At 33.5% G+C, this 16,254-nt stretch overlaps 1 protein-coding gene across 3 annotated transcripts in view; it reads right to left on the bottom strand.

The window, feature by feature from the left end:
• LOC118184567 (uncharacterized) overlaps positions 1–16,254 on the bottom strand; it is a 761,893-nt gene that overhangs the window by 499,019 nt on the left and 246,620 nt on the right. Inside the window, exon 1 of one of the 3 annotated variants that reach the window (XM_085809990.1) lies at positions 1,361–2,264. The exons of the other annotated variants lie outside the window; for them this stretch is intronic. Within the exon in view, the coding sequence (XP_085666116.1) occupies positions 1,361–1,467 (107 nt within the window). The 5' untranslated portion in view covers positions 1,468–2,264. Of the gene's footprint in view, positions 1–1,360; positions 2,265–16,254 lie in introns of those variants that run through there. 3 annotated transcript variants of the gene reach the window in all.

The following is a 16,254-nucleotide window of genomic DNA, read 5'->3' as shown; positions in this document are numbered from 1 at the left end:
AACAGTAAATGTTTTATCCAAAATATTGCCGGTGTATCAATGACTAGCCAGTAATCAGCTTTTAGCATGATCCATATCTGAAAAAATACAAAACACTAACGAGAGTTTACATAGCGACATTTGGAAGAACTGCCCGAAGGAAACATTTGTATTGAAAACAGACTCGCTGTTATCACAGCAATTAGTGATTTCAATTTTGAGTGTTTAAATACTTTAGGTATGGAACATAAAGATATAAATTCATGTTCAATATCTATTGGACAGAGGCAAGATAAATGTCGTATACATCAAAGGAAAAGTTCGACTGGATACAAGAAAAGATGAATTACCAAAAAAAAACTATGTAAGGTAGGTAAACATAATGAAAACGTAAATGAGGAAGGTGAAACATGGTGCAGGACGTTTTTAAAGTGATTCTTAGTTTTAAAAAAAGTATTTGGATGAATTTAGTGAAAGTGTTCGAGAAAATATCTAAAATAATATTAAGTATTTCTTGCCATTCTACAATTCTATTAGTAAAAACATTCTTTATGCATACGTAAAATAATGTTAAAATATTTTATATTAAATAAAATTATATATTAGGACATGTTAAGAGGTAAATATTATAGGTAAGCGTAAAAATATTCTTAAAATGTATTTTTCTCACAATGAAATTTTCGCGATTATTACATCTTCAAAATGCTCCATGCGCTTTATTTTATGTTCAAAATGACTGTAATTTCTAATTTAGATTCCCATTTATACATGTAACAAAAATTAGTATGCATTTTTGAATGCGACTTCATTAAGGGGATAAAAGTCCAATTAAAGTGTATTAAAGTGGGAAATTTTGTCCAAAATTCAGGTATATGTGAAAGAAATATTAATTAAAAACTAACAATTTACGCAATTCACTAATTGATACCAAGTTGTGTTTGCAATGCATTTTTAATAAAAATAAAGCAAAAATAACAAGAAACAGAAAAAAATTAAGTCGCATGGAGCATTTTGAAAAAATTAAAAAAATTCAAAAGAAATTTGAAAAAAAATTAAATTGCAATGATCCAGAAAATTTTTTCAAAGATATTTCATATAATTATAGTAAAATATACATGCATGCAAAATTTCATATAATTCTATGACAATAATTAAAAAAAAAAGTATTTGAACGTCCACTGTCCCCTTAAACTACAAACACTTCTCCGAATTCAAAAACACGAATATGTAACAATTTTTACCAAACAGAAACTTTTAGATTTTAATTATTTTAAAGGAAGCAAAGTATCAATTTAGCTGCAGAATTTTCACAATTACTAATTATCATAACTTATGCATCTCCCGATAATTACGTTCAAGTACCGAAAAGTTTTCAACTTACCCTCGCTGTTGTAAATCGCGTACTTCCTGCTTTACGCTCTTCTTTGGCAAAATAAACTGTTTGCCACTCCACCTTCCGGAGCTTCCCCGTTGTTCCCCAACAGGCATTGTTTCCAGAATGAAATATTGATAGCGATACTTCCAGTAAATACGCAGCGATGCAGTTCATTGCACAAACACAGCGATATTGGTAATTCCTTCGTTTCATTGGTCCATAGTGTCAACGCAGATTTTCATGGTAACAAACAGATGTGACACTTGTTGATTGAATGGTTGCGGTATGAGTCTCTGCTTTTGACAAAAACTTCTGCAGAAGCAATAGTGCGCACATCATTGCGTCAAAACACCTACACGAATAATGACCAAATAGTGTCTTTTAGCATAACTCTATAAAAAGATTTCCTCCTATACAGAGATTTATTCCGAGGTTTAAAAAATACTCTGGGCTTTTTGCGGGAATTCCTGGTTTATACGTAGTCCGTAGTGTATTAATTCATTTGGCGCTATTTTTGCAGTTAGTAAACAGTTGCTTCTAATGAATACTTCTCTAACACGTGAAACAGCTAAACATTTTTGCCATTTCCACGATGGATAAAAACGAAAAAAAAAAAGTGACGGGGGGGGGGGAAGGCCGATAATCATACGAAGCGTTCGAATTTTGAAGCATGTAGGGAGAGATGACTATAACTTACGCTGGTTTTGGGGTTGGATACCTGACTACGAAAAAGTAACGAAAATAATAAGGATAATAAAATATCTCGAACCAAACCGTTCATCTTCGACGATTAACAACTTTAAATGAACTTGGCTACGCAAGAAAGAGCCAAACTAGCACACTTTTTTAACAATACACGCACATTTCTTTCACTGCATTACGGTGGAAGCAATTATTCTTTTAAGATCGGAGTCATATTTTATGATGGAACACGCCATATAGAAATGCTTTTGTTGCCAATTCAGAGTAAACTGATTATATGAAACAAGCCGCCTCGTGTTAAGAATCCTTCGGTGCCTTTCTGCTTGTCAGGAGCATAGCGTGCCTAGCGGCAAACCTTCTCCTATTGGCTGAATATACATATAGATTAAAAAAAAGTAATAAAAATGCAGAAAATAAGTGAAAGTCATTTCTGGCAGGCACGTGCATTTACAGGGTCAGGCCGGCGCGTTGCCGCCAGCCTTGCTGACCCCTCTTTCTGTTCCCTCCCCTTAACTTTTGTCTCATCTCACGACTAGCCAGATATTCCGTGTTGTTTTTATTACCGTATTTTGTTTCGCGATCGGCCCGTCCCAACGCAACAGCCTCGTACGACTGAGGGAAGGAAATTCTAAGGGGAAAAATCATATTGAAAAAACAAAGAAAGAAATGAAAGTGACGACTGGTTTTACTCCACAAGATTTACGCAAGGAGGAATATGGATACGGCAATAGATGCAATGCCCAGTTTCGTATTTCTTTGGATATCGGAAAGTAAAACGGACTGCTAAACTATGTCATTGCTGACTGTCCCCTTTAGGATATTGTTGAATATCATTCGAAATTTAGGGCAAGGAAATGTGTAATTTTGGACTCAAATGACAAATATTAACCGTAATAAAATTATTCAAGTAAATTAAAAAAAAATTCATAATTTTACTAAGGGCCTAAATTCAGCTGGAGCCATCTGAGCCAGAATTCGGTACATCTCAGTTTTTGAGTGAAAATCTTATTTCCAGTAGGAGCCCCAAATAAGACAGGTCAACAGTTTGAACTTATTATTTAACAATATGGCATTAATTAATTTAATTAATTTTTAGATTTTTATTATTTATTTTTGTTCACTTTTCCAGAAAAGCTAGCTTTCTTAAGATTCTGGCAATTTTAATTTTAGAATTTAAGCCCTGCCTTAAGATATATATTCCAAATGGACCAGTTTTTGCGCCAATAACCTCACTCACTCATTCTCTCACCCAAATGGACCAAATATTAGTTCTTAAAAACGTAACAAAAAAGTGCTTTTAAAGAAACTCACATTTCGTTTAGGATTTAGAGTTGTAGTTAGATTACTTTTTTTTTTTTTTTTTTTTAATTTAAATTTAGGGCACAGAAAGTTTTAATTTTGGATTCAAATGTTAATCAAAATATTATTGAATTAATATATGATGAATTATATTATGAATTTAAACAACAAACTTTGCCCATGCAGCCAGCCCATTCGCGACATTCGAAGCCTGGACCGAACTACCAGTGCTAAGCGACTTAACCGCTCAGCCGATGGTGGGCCTAACTTTTAATAGAGCTTAAGCTAATATCAGCTCGAAAGCTTAACTGCGAAGGAAGGACCTAATAATAATTTAAAACAACAGAAATTATAAATTCAGTTTCTCAAGGAATAATAAAAATAAAAGGATGTAAATAATATTAAAAAGCATTTAAATCTGCTCCGCTAAACAGAGAGGGAAATATAAACATAATTAATCCTATTTCCTTTGCCAGCAAATAAAATATCTTTCTCTATAACATGCACATACATAATTAATCCTATTTTCTTTGCCAGTAAATGAAGTATCTAAACTACAGCATTTTATCTGAGGTATTTCAGAATTATGCATTTTAGTTATGTATATGTGTTTCTTCAATCATAAATTATGTTAGATAAAGCTGGATTTAAATGTGTCTTACTGCTTGTAATTTACCGATTAAAACTTATTTTATTTATGCGTATTTAACAGATATCGTTTATTTTAGCAGCTTTCTTTAGGTAACAGTGGTTAACCTTGAACGTATCGCCGCAAATGCGGAGGTCTGTAATATGATTTGGGCATTTAAAAATAGATTTACGTTGATTGATTTGATACTTAGCACCACAAAAACAGATTTATTACTTTAAAGATTAATTTTATATTATTTATTTCCAGTAATTTATGACAAATACTTTGTAAATATGTAAAGAGTTGCAAAAACAACACTTCTTGTTTTTTGAAAAAAGCCAATATCATTAAATAGACCCTTTCACTTAACCAAAATGCATTAGATGTTCTGTAAATTTAAATTTGTAACTTCTAACTTGACTTGAAATGATCTTTAGTTTTTAATGGCCCCAGTAGCGACTATGGCTAAGGCAGCTGAATACTGGGTATTCGACCTAGGCGAACGGATTGCCTGCATGTTTGTTTTTCGTGGTTCTTCTCACGTACAGCGCGGCCTACCACTGGCCGAGGGGTTTAAGGCCTGCTGACTGCTGGTAGTTCGACGTGATTTGGACGAACGGGTTGGCAGCATGGTTGGTTTCCCCTGGGTGTAACGTGAATACAAGCCGGGTTCCTTTAGAAAGTCCTGCACAAAGGCATTCCACCAGATAGCTCTCTTGTGCCTTGCCTTATTCAAATAACCTTTAGTTTTTAATGAGCTTATGATAAATATTTCAGAAACGCAACTTTTCCAAATTAATTCCTGTCATATGATTCTTACATAACTCTAATGACCCATGGATTTAGGTAATGGTAAAAATGAGAGTAAAATATTTTATCTAAATTGTAATTAAATTAAAAACCAATAGCAGTATAGGAATACTATGTCCATTTGAGAAAATATAGCCGCTTCACCTTTTAAGGTCTTGTCAACAGCATAATCTTTGCTTTTCTCACCTTCGCCTCTGCAGAACTTATACCTTGACCACCGCTTCTCTTCACCATGAGTTGTAATGCTGTAAATATATGAAAGTACGTTTATAACGGCGAAATACAGAGCACACACGTCTTAAACCCGCCTTTTTTAAATTCAGTCTTAAGACATCTGCTTTTTTGATGTCTAATAATTTGATGGGAATGGCCGAACCTATGGATTCTTTGCCACAGAAGGTAAATAGATACCGCACCCGCGAGAAGAGGGGAAGGGCCCATACAAACAATCAAGCCTCGTACCTTTCTTTACCTTGAGTAGTATCTTGGATTTCTGTCTAGCTGTCATCCTATACCGTTTAAGATGGTATAGCGTTCTAAACACTACAAGTTCAAGACTATTATTACGTTATTTCAGTTATGTGCATTTTTAAAGAATGCTGTGCCACGATTAAAAGAAGTGCATCAACTGGTCATGATTGCTTCATCAGCACATTTTTCTAAATTCTATTATAGCACACACACATACATTCACCAAAATTCGTATTCCCAAACCACACTTATCGATAAAAACAAAAAGAACAAAACATGGCCCGTGCAACTGAATAAATCTTATTATAAACATTTTTGTACATAATTAGTCAGATCATTGCTTCTAAATTTATCCACAATTATGAATTTTCTCTGCGCGTCCCAAAACTTTAAACACGTTGAGACGTTGCTCTACGTTATAACATGTAAGTATGAAGCCTCAGTTTGTTCACATGGTTTATACGGGCTAAATTACTATAAAAGAAAATTATGCAACTCAATGACATCTTCAATCCATACTATGCTGACGTATTTAAGAACAATGGGCTCAGAGTATACTTTTCGCAAAGCATAAAAAAAAAAAAAAAAAAAAAAAAAAAGTAACATCATGAGTCGTCAAATACCTTCCATTCAACTACGTCATCTGTCACATTGGACTGCATTTTGTCAACTGATCAAAATGCTTTCAATTGTTCCTTCCTTGAAAGAGATGCTGCAGTAGAACTAGCAAAAGCTACTCTGTCATCTGTTAAAGCCCACACAGCTTATAATTTTTCTGGTACAACAGCAATGATTTCATGAATACGTCCAATGAACTCCTCTTCTTTTTATAATGCATGATAATAAATTGTTTGTACACTTGCCTAAAATACATTTTTAATTATATATTTTGCTCTATAAGTTAAATGTCAGCAACACGGAGCATGCCAAGCAAAGTTTTCCAGTAAAAATTTCATATTTTTAAACTCATAAATTATATTATGCAACTCGTAAGAAATTAGAAACCTTTACTTTTATAAATCGTGAAAAGTGATACTGAACTACGAATAAAGATTTATAAAGACACACAGGCGCCTGCATGAATAGGGCGCTGAACATGTGTAGTTCGTTTCGAATTCTGTTACCAGCAAGGGGCCCACGAGCGGCTGAACGGTAAAGTCGCTGAACACTGGTAGTTCGGTCAGAGATTCGAATAACCGCGGACGGGCTGGTTGCATCAGCCTTTTCGTGGTTTTCCACATGCATAATGTTTATATGAGCCAGTTTCCTTAGAAAGTCCCCCAAGAAGGCTTTTCTCATCTTAGGCAGATGGCCCTGGAGGCTTTGCCGTAATCACACAAACCAAACCAAACTGTTACCAGCAAATGGGCTAGCTGCATAAGGTTTTCTCTACATGTAATGTAAATTCGAGCCAGTGCTTCTTAATCATTCACGAAGGCAACAGGCCTAAGGCAGATACATCCCCTATTTTTGCTATAATCAACCAGCCAACCAAATTAATGCCAAAACACCATATATAAAAGGATTAATACCTTTTTTTTCATGCAATTATGATATACTGAAATAAACATACTGAATACGTTTTAAATTTCAGTTCATCAACGGATGTGTCAGTATTGCTGAATTTGTTTCACGTAAGATTTGGTATCGCTTTTGTTTGGTATTTTACATATCTCTAAAACCTTTTTGCTTATGATACTAAACCCCTTAAAAATACTCCTAATGGCTGGAATAGGATTTCTGGATCGCAGATCTTCTTTGTTGATTTCCCAACACTGAATGTTTTGCATACAACTCTGCAACGGCAGACCTACGATATGTTGAAATTTCTAACTTAAAAAACATAGCTCTCGATATGACCAGCAGGTTTGCAATACAATGATTACAATCGTTTACACATTTGTTTCTTACTAATAAAATGATTTAAATCGCAGTCTGAGAGACCAATTTGCGAAGTTTTTTTCCGGCAAGAAAAGGCGTGGTTCATCATCTTCATACAAGATAAGAAATCCATAACGCACAACTAAACCTACCTGTTCAAAACATCATAAGGGAGAGTCAAGATTTCCTCGTTATAATCACCATACGCTGCATTCGAAATCAGTTAAATCTGAATGGGAATGTGTGTAAATTTTAAATCACGTTTTTTGGGCACTGCATCCATTACTCGTCTACACACAACACACACACAGACAGTGGTATATGCCTTTCCTCCAAATCCAACACGAATTCCAGCCAGTCACCCCAGTAGTTCTCCACGACAGGCACACCTGCCAGACAGCGCCTTCAAGTGTCAAATAAATCAAAAAACCTTTCTTTTTGAAACCATAGTTTAAAAATCACTATAAATATCGTTATTAGCATATTTCAGAGCTTGGTGCTCCATCACAAACAGTCAAGACATTCTTGCTTCAAGGCCAGATCTACCTGCCAGTTTATTTTCATAAAGTTTCTCCTGATAAGAACTCATAAATGCTTACCAGACATTCTATTTGCAATCTGTAGTATTCATTTTTGTTTGTAGAATGATATTCCGGTGAATATGTATAATTAACTTTTCAGTGTATTTGTATTTCACTGTCCTCTGCACCTTGTTGTTTTTTGTTCAATTTCATGATCTTAACTTATGAAGTACGTTTATTCTTCTCGAATCACAAAATTTTGCTTTCAGTCCTTTTAAGGTAATATGCAGTAAAGACGTAACACTTTATTTTGAGTTTTATTAAAGAGTTAGCTATTTAAGTAGCTCCGATTTTACGGTCCCATTTTTCCGAAACCTATAATTTGCTCCAAAAACATGCAAATATTCGCTGCAGAAGACAATAACGCAGGGTTAAAGCAATGCGTCCCAAACTTTTCAACTGGATGGCTGGTTAACAAGGCAAAACTAGGGACAATTATCTGCCTAAAACAGAGAATGTCTTCCAACCTTGAACTGTATAATTTATTTTTGAATATCTATCTATCTCTCTCTATATATATATAATGCTGTATAATTTTAAATTCACTTAGTTCGAAATCAAGTTATTCTTATATATATATGAATCTATTTATCTAGAAGTTATTACTAGTATTTAATAAGTACGAGATACAATGTTTTTTGGGGGGGAAGTGATTTTTGCTTGTGACAATGACTGGCGCAAGTTTTTAAAAGTTTCACGGTGAGAAGCGCAGATCTTTAAATGTCTCTCCTAAAATATTCCCCTTTTTCTTCATTTCGGTCAATATCCATTACTAGTATACCGGGTAGTTCTTTTGCCTTTTTTAATAAGTCGTTTAACTTCGGTAATTTAAAAGCGCTTTATTTTCCTCTTCATTATCACTGATTTCAGTGTTATAAGATCATCCAATTTTTCATTCATCGTTTCTCCATTAATTCTTTGGGCCCACCAGCGTCCGAGCGACAAAATTGCCGAAAACTGGTATTTTCGACCTGGGTTCGATTCCAAGCAAACGGGCTGGCTGCATGAGCGTTTTCGTAGTTTTTTTTCCATGTGTAACGTAAATACGAGCCAGTTTTTCCTTAAAAAGCCTCCAGGAAGGTTTCCCTCCACGTGGGCAGATAACCCTCGTGTACTTTGCCGTAATCAAATAAACCGTAAACCATCAAATCACAGCGAACATGCTGACCGCAGGGCACTTTTTGTGGCTTCTCCCATGGGTAACATAAATGATAGCGAATCATTTACCTTTAAAAAAAAACCTCCGTTTCTTTCTTTCTTTCTTTTTTTTTTTTTCTTTTTTTTTTTTTTTTTTTTTTTTTTCTGTTCATGTGTTTTTTTCTGATTTTTGGAGCTCTTTCTTCTAATAATAAAAATGCTGCAAATTTTTCACTTGCGTAAATTAATTTTGGACGTAATACAAGCTTCATTTTTTGCCTTTCTTATACTACGTGAGAATTTTATCACTTTTTCCTTTTAATCCCGTGATATATGACTTAGACTTTCAGATTTATTATTTGATGCAACATCTCTGAATTTGCTTTCAGATTTGTTATCCAATTCATTTTCAGAACCAATCTTTCCAAATGATATACCAAAGTGTTTTTTTTTGGGGGGGGGATTATTACTTCGTCAATCGTAATATTCCTTGGAGTTTCAGAGTCTTTTAAAACGCCAGAAATTAAACTTTTCAGTTAAATTTTATTTTTGGTTAAAATTTTTAATAGTTTCAAAGAACTACTTGTAAAATCTTGGAATAACAATACAGTAATAATAAGGAATAACAATAGAGTAATAATAAGGAAAAACAGTAAAAGTAAAATAAGCGTAAGGTGGAATTTTACTGAGAAATCGAGGAAGCGTTTTCGGAAACATTGAAATTATTGGAAATACAGCAACATACAAAAATAGCTACAAATACTTTTCTTATTTAGAAGTACACAATTAAAAAAAGTTAACTGCTAAAGCAATTTGAATAGGAAATTGAAAATATAGAAATCTAAATGGAGATGCAGCGCTGTTATGGAGACTTAACGAAATTTTAAAATTTCGTCAGAAGCTCGCTATTGGCGAACAAATTCATCAGAAAGTTTGCCATTAGCGATCGAAAATTCAATATTTATAAATCTTTTGGATTATGTATAGAACAGTAACAGAGTAACAGCTCAATGTTTTTACTATTATGTATTTCTCGATGAGTAGGTTCATATATCCATCTATCTACCTGTATATAAAGGAATATACCTTTTTGAGGAAGACAGAATTCCCGTTGGAATGTATAAGGGAAGTGATGCCTTCGTGAATAACATTTTACAGGAAATTGACTTGTATTTTATGCTATTCATGGTGAAAAATCCACGAAAACCTCTTAAGCTATCTCTCTCGATGGCTCGACCTCAGACAGGACTACCAAGGTCAGTTAGTCCGATATAACCGGCCATTCCATTACCGGCATACCTTCTTAACATCGATGGTCTTACGACACAATGATTTGGATTTTGAATTATTATTACTATATTAACATTTGATTAATATGAAGTCTGTGTCTGATGTGTTCTGCCGGCTTTGTCACGACGTAATCTGCAAATAACGTCACGACGTCGTCCGCAAATCATCATCAAGATGCGCAAATCTGTTTCTTAGTTCAGGGATTAAAAAATAAAGAGGTAAAAGAAAAGAGGCTTATTTGTACAACTAAAAAACTGAAGTAATATTTTTACAGTACTTTTTGCCATCGTCGCAGAATAACATGAAGCATATATCCAAAAAGATGATGTTAAAGTATTTAGAAAATTTTGTCTTCGAGGTAGAACACAAGTCTGACTATTCGACGAAGTCTATATTTTTTCTAAATTAGATATTTGTATATATTGAAACTAAAATGGAGTAATTTGGCCTTCATGCAGGATAATCATCATTACTTTGGCAAGATTCTCTATTCTCATCAGCGTATGTTAACAACTCCAAATACAAACTGGCTTAGATGAGTTTTGACTCCACTCCACTTTCTATAAAATGATGTAAGCAAAGAAAAACTCTAGCAAAGATTACCTGCATACATTACTAGGTTTGCAACTACTGAAGCATGATATTTGTTTATAATCGATTAAAATTATAAAACGTTACAAAAGATTTTCTTCCCTCTTATACTGAGACCAAGAGTAAAGGATAGTATTGTTGCAGGTATTAACAGTTTGTAATTAAAAGAAGCTAATGGTTCCATAGCCAACAGAATTCTGCGCAGAGCCCCTTTTTTAAATTGCATAAAATGATATTGAAATTCGAAAATTTCGCGCCTTACAAATCTATCGAGTAGTATAGTTGGGAAATATTAGATAAGGCACAACGGCCGCAACAGATTGCCGCTGAGTTATTGGCCGTGAACAAAGCCAAAATGTTCGGTAAGTGAAAAGGAGCATGCTAGATGTATGATCATATTTTTTTTTAGTTTTTATTATAGTAGAATTAAGCAAAGAAGTTAATTTTTGTTTGCGTAATGAAAATCACAGCCTGTATCTATTCAAGTAAAATTGATTTAACTATTATTTAATTTTAATTAATATATTTAAATAAATTTATTTAAATTAGTTAAGGTATTACTTTTCACTAATGTTATAAAAACTAGCACGATAATAAATGTTAACTGAAAATTAATTTAAAATTAACCAAATAAATTATCAGCAAGCTAAATTTTACTAGCTTAGAAGTAACAACAAGCGGTCAAGATAAGCGGAATTTTACATTTTATAGCAACATCTGGCTCCATTCGCGCAGTTTTTCTGTCGTGCACTGCAGTAATAAATGAAATGCAAAACAGTAACGAATACAATAATAATTTACGAATGCGTCCTACTCAGAACGGATAAAACCCCATGTGCAATAATTTTATCTCGGTTTTATAGCCAAAAAAGGTGAAACTAATTTAATACAACCACTGCAAAAAGAATGTTACACACACAACGAGCACTTTACCATTTCCTCTAACGATACCTTTCGTGATGACTATCTAGTCATTGATGAAAGATACCGTTCTTTAAGCATAAAATCCTCATAATCGTTTACACATATTTCCGGGGATCACGAAAAACATAAGATTAAATCAGGTGATCTAGATAGGCTGATAGAGTTCCGATGGTATGTGTTTCAGTTTTAAGATACATAGCATCCAAAAAAAAAAAAAAAAAAAAAAAAAATAATTTTCTTGTTTTTAATCAGATCATATCTCTTCACCTCTGTCTTTAGCTTTACCGATTTTAAAGACACCCGTAGGTTGTGTTTATCTCAAGCTTTGACTAGTTGTAAATAAACCAAGCTAAACAGCTTCTACATTTGAACAGATGCACCTACGGAACACATACAAAGTTTTGACATTCTACTAAAATAATCACCACGGAAACAAGCTTTGAAATCCTGTGCATGTATTTGTCATATACAGTAGCAAGAAATTTCAGACAATTATTAGATGACAACAAGACCGAACTCACAGAAATGGTAGAGCAATTCAACAATTTACTTTCCATATTTTAGGATAAACCGTATTTAGGTGAATGTTAAATCAAAATTACTTGTAAATTAGTAGATAAATCTTGAAAGAAATGTACCTGAAGGGTATTTAGACTTTCCTGAATGAGCAAATATCACTTAAAATTTTTTTTTTGTTTTGTTTCTGGATTTAAAGAATTTTTGATAACGAAAATACTCGAGAAGCACGATTGATCAAATATGCGTAGCACGCAGATTGTCGTGTGACGCAAATGTTACGTACCAAAACTGTTGAATAAATAGCCGCTAGACACGACGTAAATGCTACGTGCGGTTTCCATATTTAAGGCTATTTGACTCAATAGTATTAGATCCTTCTCCAGTACACTTCTACCTCCACGAGAGAAAATTTCTTTCAGGTTTCTACTCTGTCAGGCCCTACATGGGATCACATCAGGAACTGGCAAGAGCAGGATTTTAATTTCCTGCTGAAAACCAGTATAACCGCAAAGTTCCATAGTATTAGATCCTTTGCTATTTAACACAGGCAGCCCAGTAAGTCCAAGCCATAGCTGACGCTCTGTAGAACTATCTTTCGAAGTTGAAGTTGGTTCACGGTTTTTCTTTGTTGGTTGCATTAAAAAAAAATAAATGGTAGTTTCTTTTCAAGTATCGCAGCCGCGATTTCAATAAGTGGAAAATTGCCGCGATTTCAATAAGTGGAAAATTGCCGCGTTTTTGATATATTTTCAAGTAACACTCAATTAATTTTCAAGCCAACTCACACATATGCATAACACACGCGTATGTGAGTGTAAGTGGATTTATGCTTTATATTTAACCGAACAATATTCACTGGCTGTTAACAAAGTAAATATCGGCCACACAGATTTTTGATTTCTTATAAATTATTTTAGAAAATAATTCATTTCATTATTACTTATGAACAAAACTGTATCCTATAAGAAGTAAAAAGATGAACAAACAAATGTTTTTTACCAATTTACAAAGTGAGAATGAGTTGGCGACTTTTCAATGCGGATGCGAATAGTCAGAAAGTACAGTTAAAAATTTCAATTCCCACGCTATTTCATTCCTATGAAATTTAAAATAATGTATTAATCTGTCACGAAAACAAAGCTCTCTCGATCTCTCTCTCTCTATATATATATTCTAGGTAATAATAATATTTTAAATTTAGTTATGTATATAATGTTTAAATTTTAATTTGCATTATTCACTTTCTTTCCTAAAACAGAAACACGTTAAGAATTAATCTTTATTTTATGCGCATCATTCTTAAATTAACAGTTTTCAAGCGCGACTTTTATTACGCTAGAAGTTTACACAAGGACCAAAGAGTAAAATATCGATAATCTATTACACAAGGACAAAAAGTAAAATATCGAGAATCTATCTCCTTTTGCTTAGTTTTGAAACGAATCCGATTAATGCTACCGAAGCTTATTTTCTTAACGAAAATATCTTGATAAAGTGTGATTTTGAATGCTCTTTTTTCTACAACAAATGAAAACGTCTACTTCCCGTTTTCATTTGTTGTATAGCCCCGCTAAGGCCAAGTTTTTAAAGACAGCTGAAAGCAGCATCCCGGGCTCGAACCCAGGTGAACGGGCTGGCTGCATGGTTAGTTCACGTGGTTTTCCTCATCTATAACGTTAATAGGACCCAGTTTTCCTTAAAAAGTCCTCCGTAAAGGCATCCCTTCAATTAGGCGGATACCTTTGTGTGCTTTGCAGTATACAAACAACCTAACCTAACATTTCCTGCTTGTGCGTTTAACAATGTGTTGTTTACTGTTTATGAGCTTAGCCAATATAAATCGTCCTCCATGTCCCATCTATCTTGTGAAGAACTTATTAAGAATCTGACTTGTTTTTGCAAAAGAAAATAATGTAAGAATATGAAAAATTATATAAGAATATGAAAATAATGCAATGTAAAACGTAATGTAATGTAAATAATATAAGAAAATGCAAAATAACTTCATGGTACAAATATTAAAAAATAATGAATGATAGAATTAATATGCGATTTATTAATGATATAATATTACCATATTTATTCTATTCCCAATCAATAATCAGAATAGTAATATCGCAAACTATTTACTTGTTCTCATCAGTTTCAATTAAAAAATTTGTAGCCAGCGGCTTGGTAGATTTCACTTTCATAGCAGCACTCTACATGTTTATAAAATATCGAAATATCTTTCTTATTATTTTATATTTTTAACAAGAAAGATAAATTATTCACGTATTTCATCTTGTAACTTATAACGTGTACAGCATACGAATGAATTATAATCCTAAAAAAGTCCAGAAAAATTATGAGGATGTGCTTTGAATTAATTGCTTATTGCTATTTCTGTTGAATGATAGAAGCAAATGGAATGTCTGATTAACAATGAGTAGCTGAAAAAATGGACAAAACTAGATGTTTTGGTAAAAAAATGAAGAAAAACAAGAAAAGACGACTCTTTTGATGTTTAAATACTCATTTACTTTCACCAAGTCATCATACAATCGCCGCTACGTATCTTTCCTAGATAAGTAAGCATAAGTAACAGGGTAGGTTTTTTTTCCTCTTGTTCTTCTAATATAAAATGATTCGCAATAGCATTTCATTTATGTATAACGACATGCTCGAAGAAAATAATGACGGGGGGCTGTGTGGTGTAAATAGTAAAACAGCAATAAAAATGAGAATACTGATAAACTTGTTCTACAAGCAGCATTCATTGGAGAGAGGGGAACTTGAATCAGTCAATGTCAAGGAGAAAAAAGAAGTGAATAAGTTTCTTAGCACGAACCCGTTCTCTTTGAGGTTAAGGTTAGGGCTTGGGCAAAACGGGGTGCTTTCATATAGTACAGATCGTGTAGAAGGGTAGGGATAGGTCTCGAACGAAGAGTGAGGCAAGGGTTGCCATTATGTATTACGATTAGCAATGCATGTTCTTTGGTAAACTGAACCACTTTAGCTTCTCCCTTTTGGCGACCATATGCAGAATAGTTTTACACAGTATTAACATATTTAATAAAAATGAAAGTACTGAGTGAAACTGCTAAGGTCATTCGCCAGACTACTAATGTTGGCACTTTTTAGATCAACTAAATTCACGCCTCGGTGGGCTGGCCCGAGATGTGGATTTTTATAAAGGAGGAGGAGCTGGTGAAATAGCTTGGCTATGCGAATGTAAAAAAATCAGGGGAAAAAAACAAAGAGTTTCGAGCAAGTGAAAAACATACGTTCCGTAATACATTGCAAAGTACAGACTGTGTTACTAGCTGTACATAGTTGTTAGACGAATGTAAGTATCCCTATAAACGCAATTTTCTTTGCACAGGTTACTTAAAAGTTAAAGATTTCAATAATTTTATTGCTGAATTCTCTAAGATTCTGTTAAACAATCGATCGAACGGTTATTCGATAACGATAAGCATAGCTTTCCAGAGCATAATTTTATAACTTAGAGCTTACGAAATGAACTAAGATTTGGGTCTACTGTGCACCAAAAATGAAGATACATTAAGAATTAGAAAAACTGGAGAACAATTTTTCAAGAAGAGAAGTAGAAGTTTAAAAACTTATTATTGCTATATACTGTCACTTATGATAAAAGTTTCCGTTCAAAATAAATCTTGTTTGAAAAGCAATTATTAAAACATCATATATTTTATGCAAATTTTATTTGATAAAGTATTGATTTTTATTTAGGGAAGTGTTAGGAACTTTTATTTCTCCCTCCTTTTTATATGGTATTTTTTCCATTTTTTTATCATTATATACTATCATTTCAAGCCCAAAAATATTTAAATTATACTTCATAAAATCAAGTTCCATAAATCAAGCTTTTTTTCTGGCAGGTACGAATACACATCGCATAAGGAAACAGCCTGCATTATTAGGACCTTCCGTACCTACTCTTAGGTGGTGTGGTGTAGTGGTGGTGTATTTAATTATGACAAAGCACACTAGGGCTATCTGCTTAAGGGGAGGGATGCCTTCGTGGAGGGCTTTTTAAGGGAAATTGGCTCGTATACAAG

The sequence above is a fragment of the Stegodyphus dumicola genome, chromosome X2 (genome assembly GCF_044657685.1).
Source record: "Stegodyphus dumicola isolate Sdum_Otavi_A_Nest chromosome X2, ASM4465768v1".
NCBI lineage: Eukaryota > Metazoa > Arthropoda > Arachnida > Araneae > Eresidae > Stegodyphus > Stegodyphus dumicola.
The sequence above is the reverse complement of the archived record's forward strand: the minus strand, read 5'-3'. Positions and strand labels throughout refer to the sequence as shown.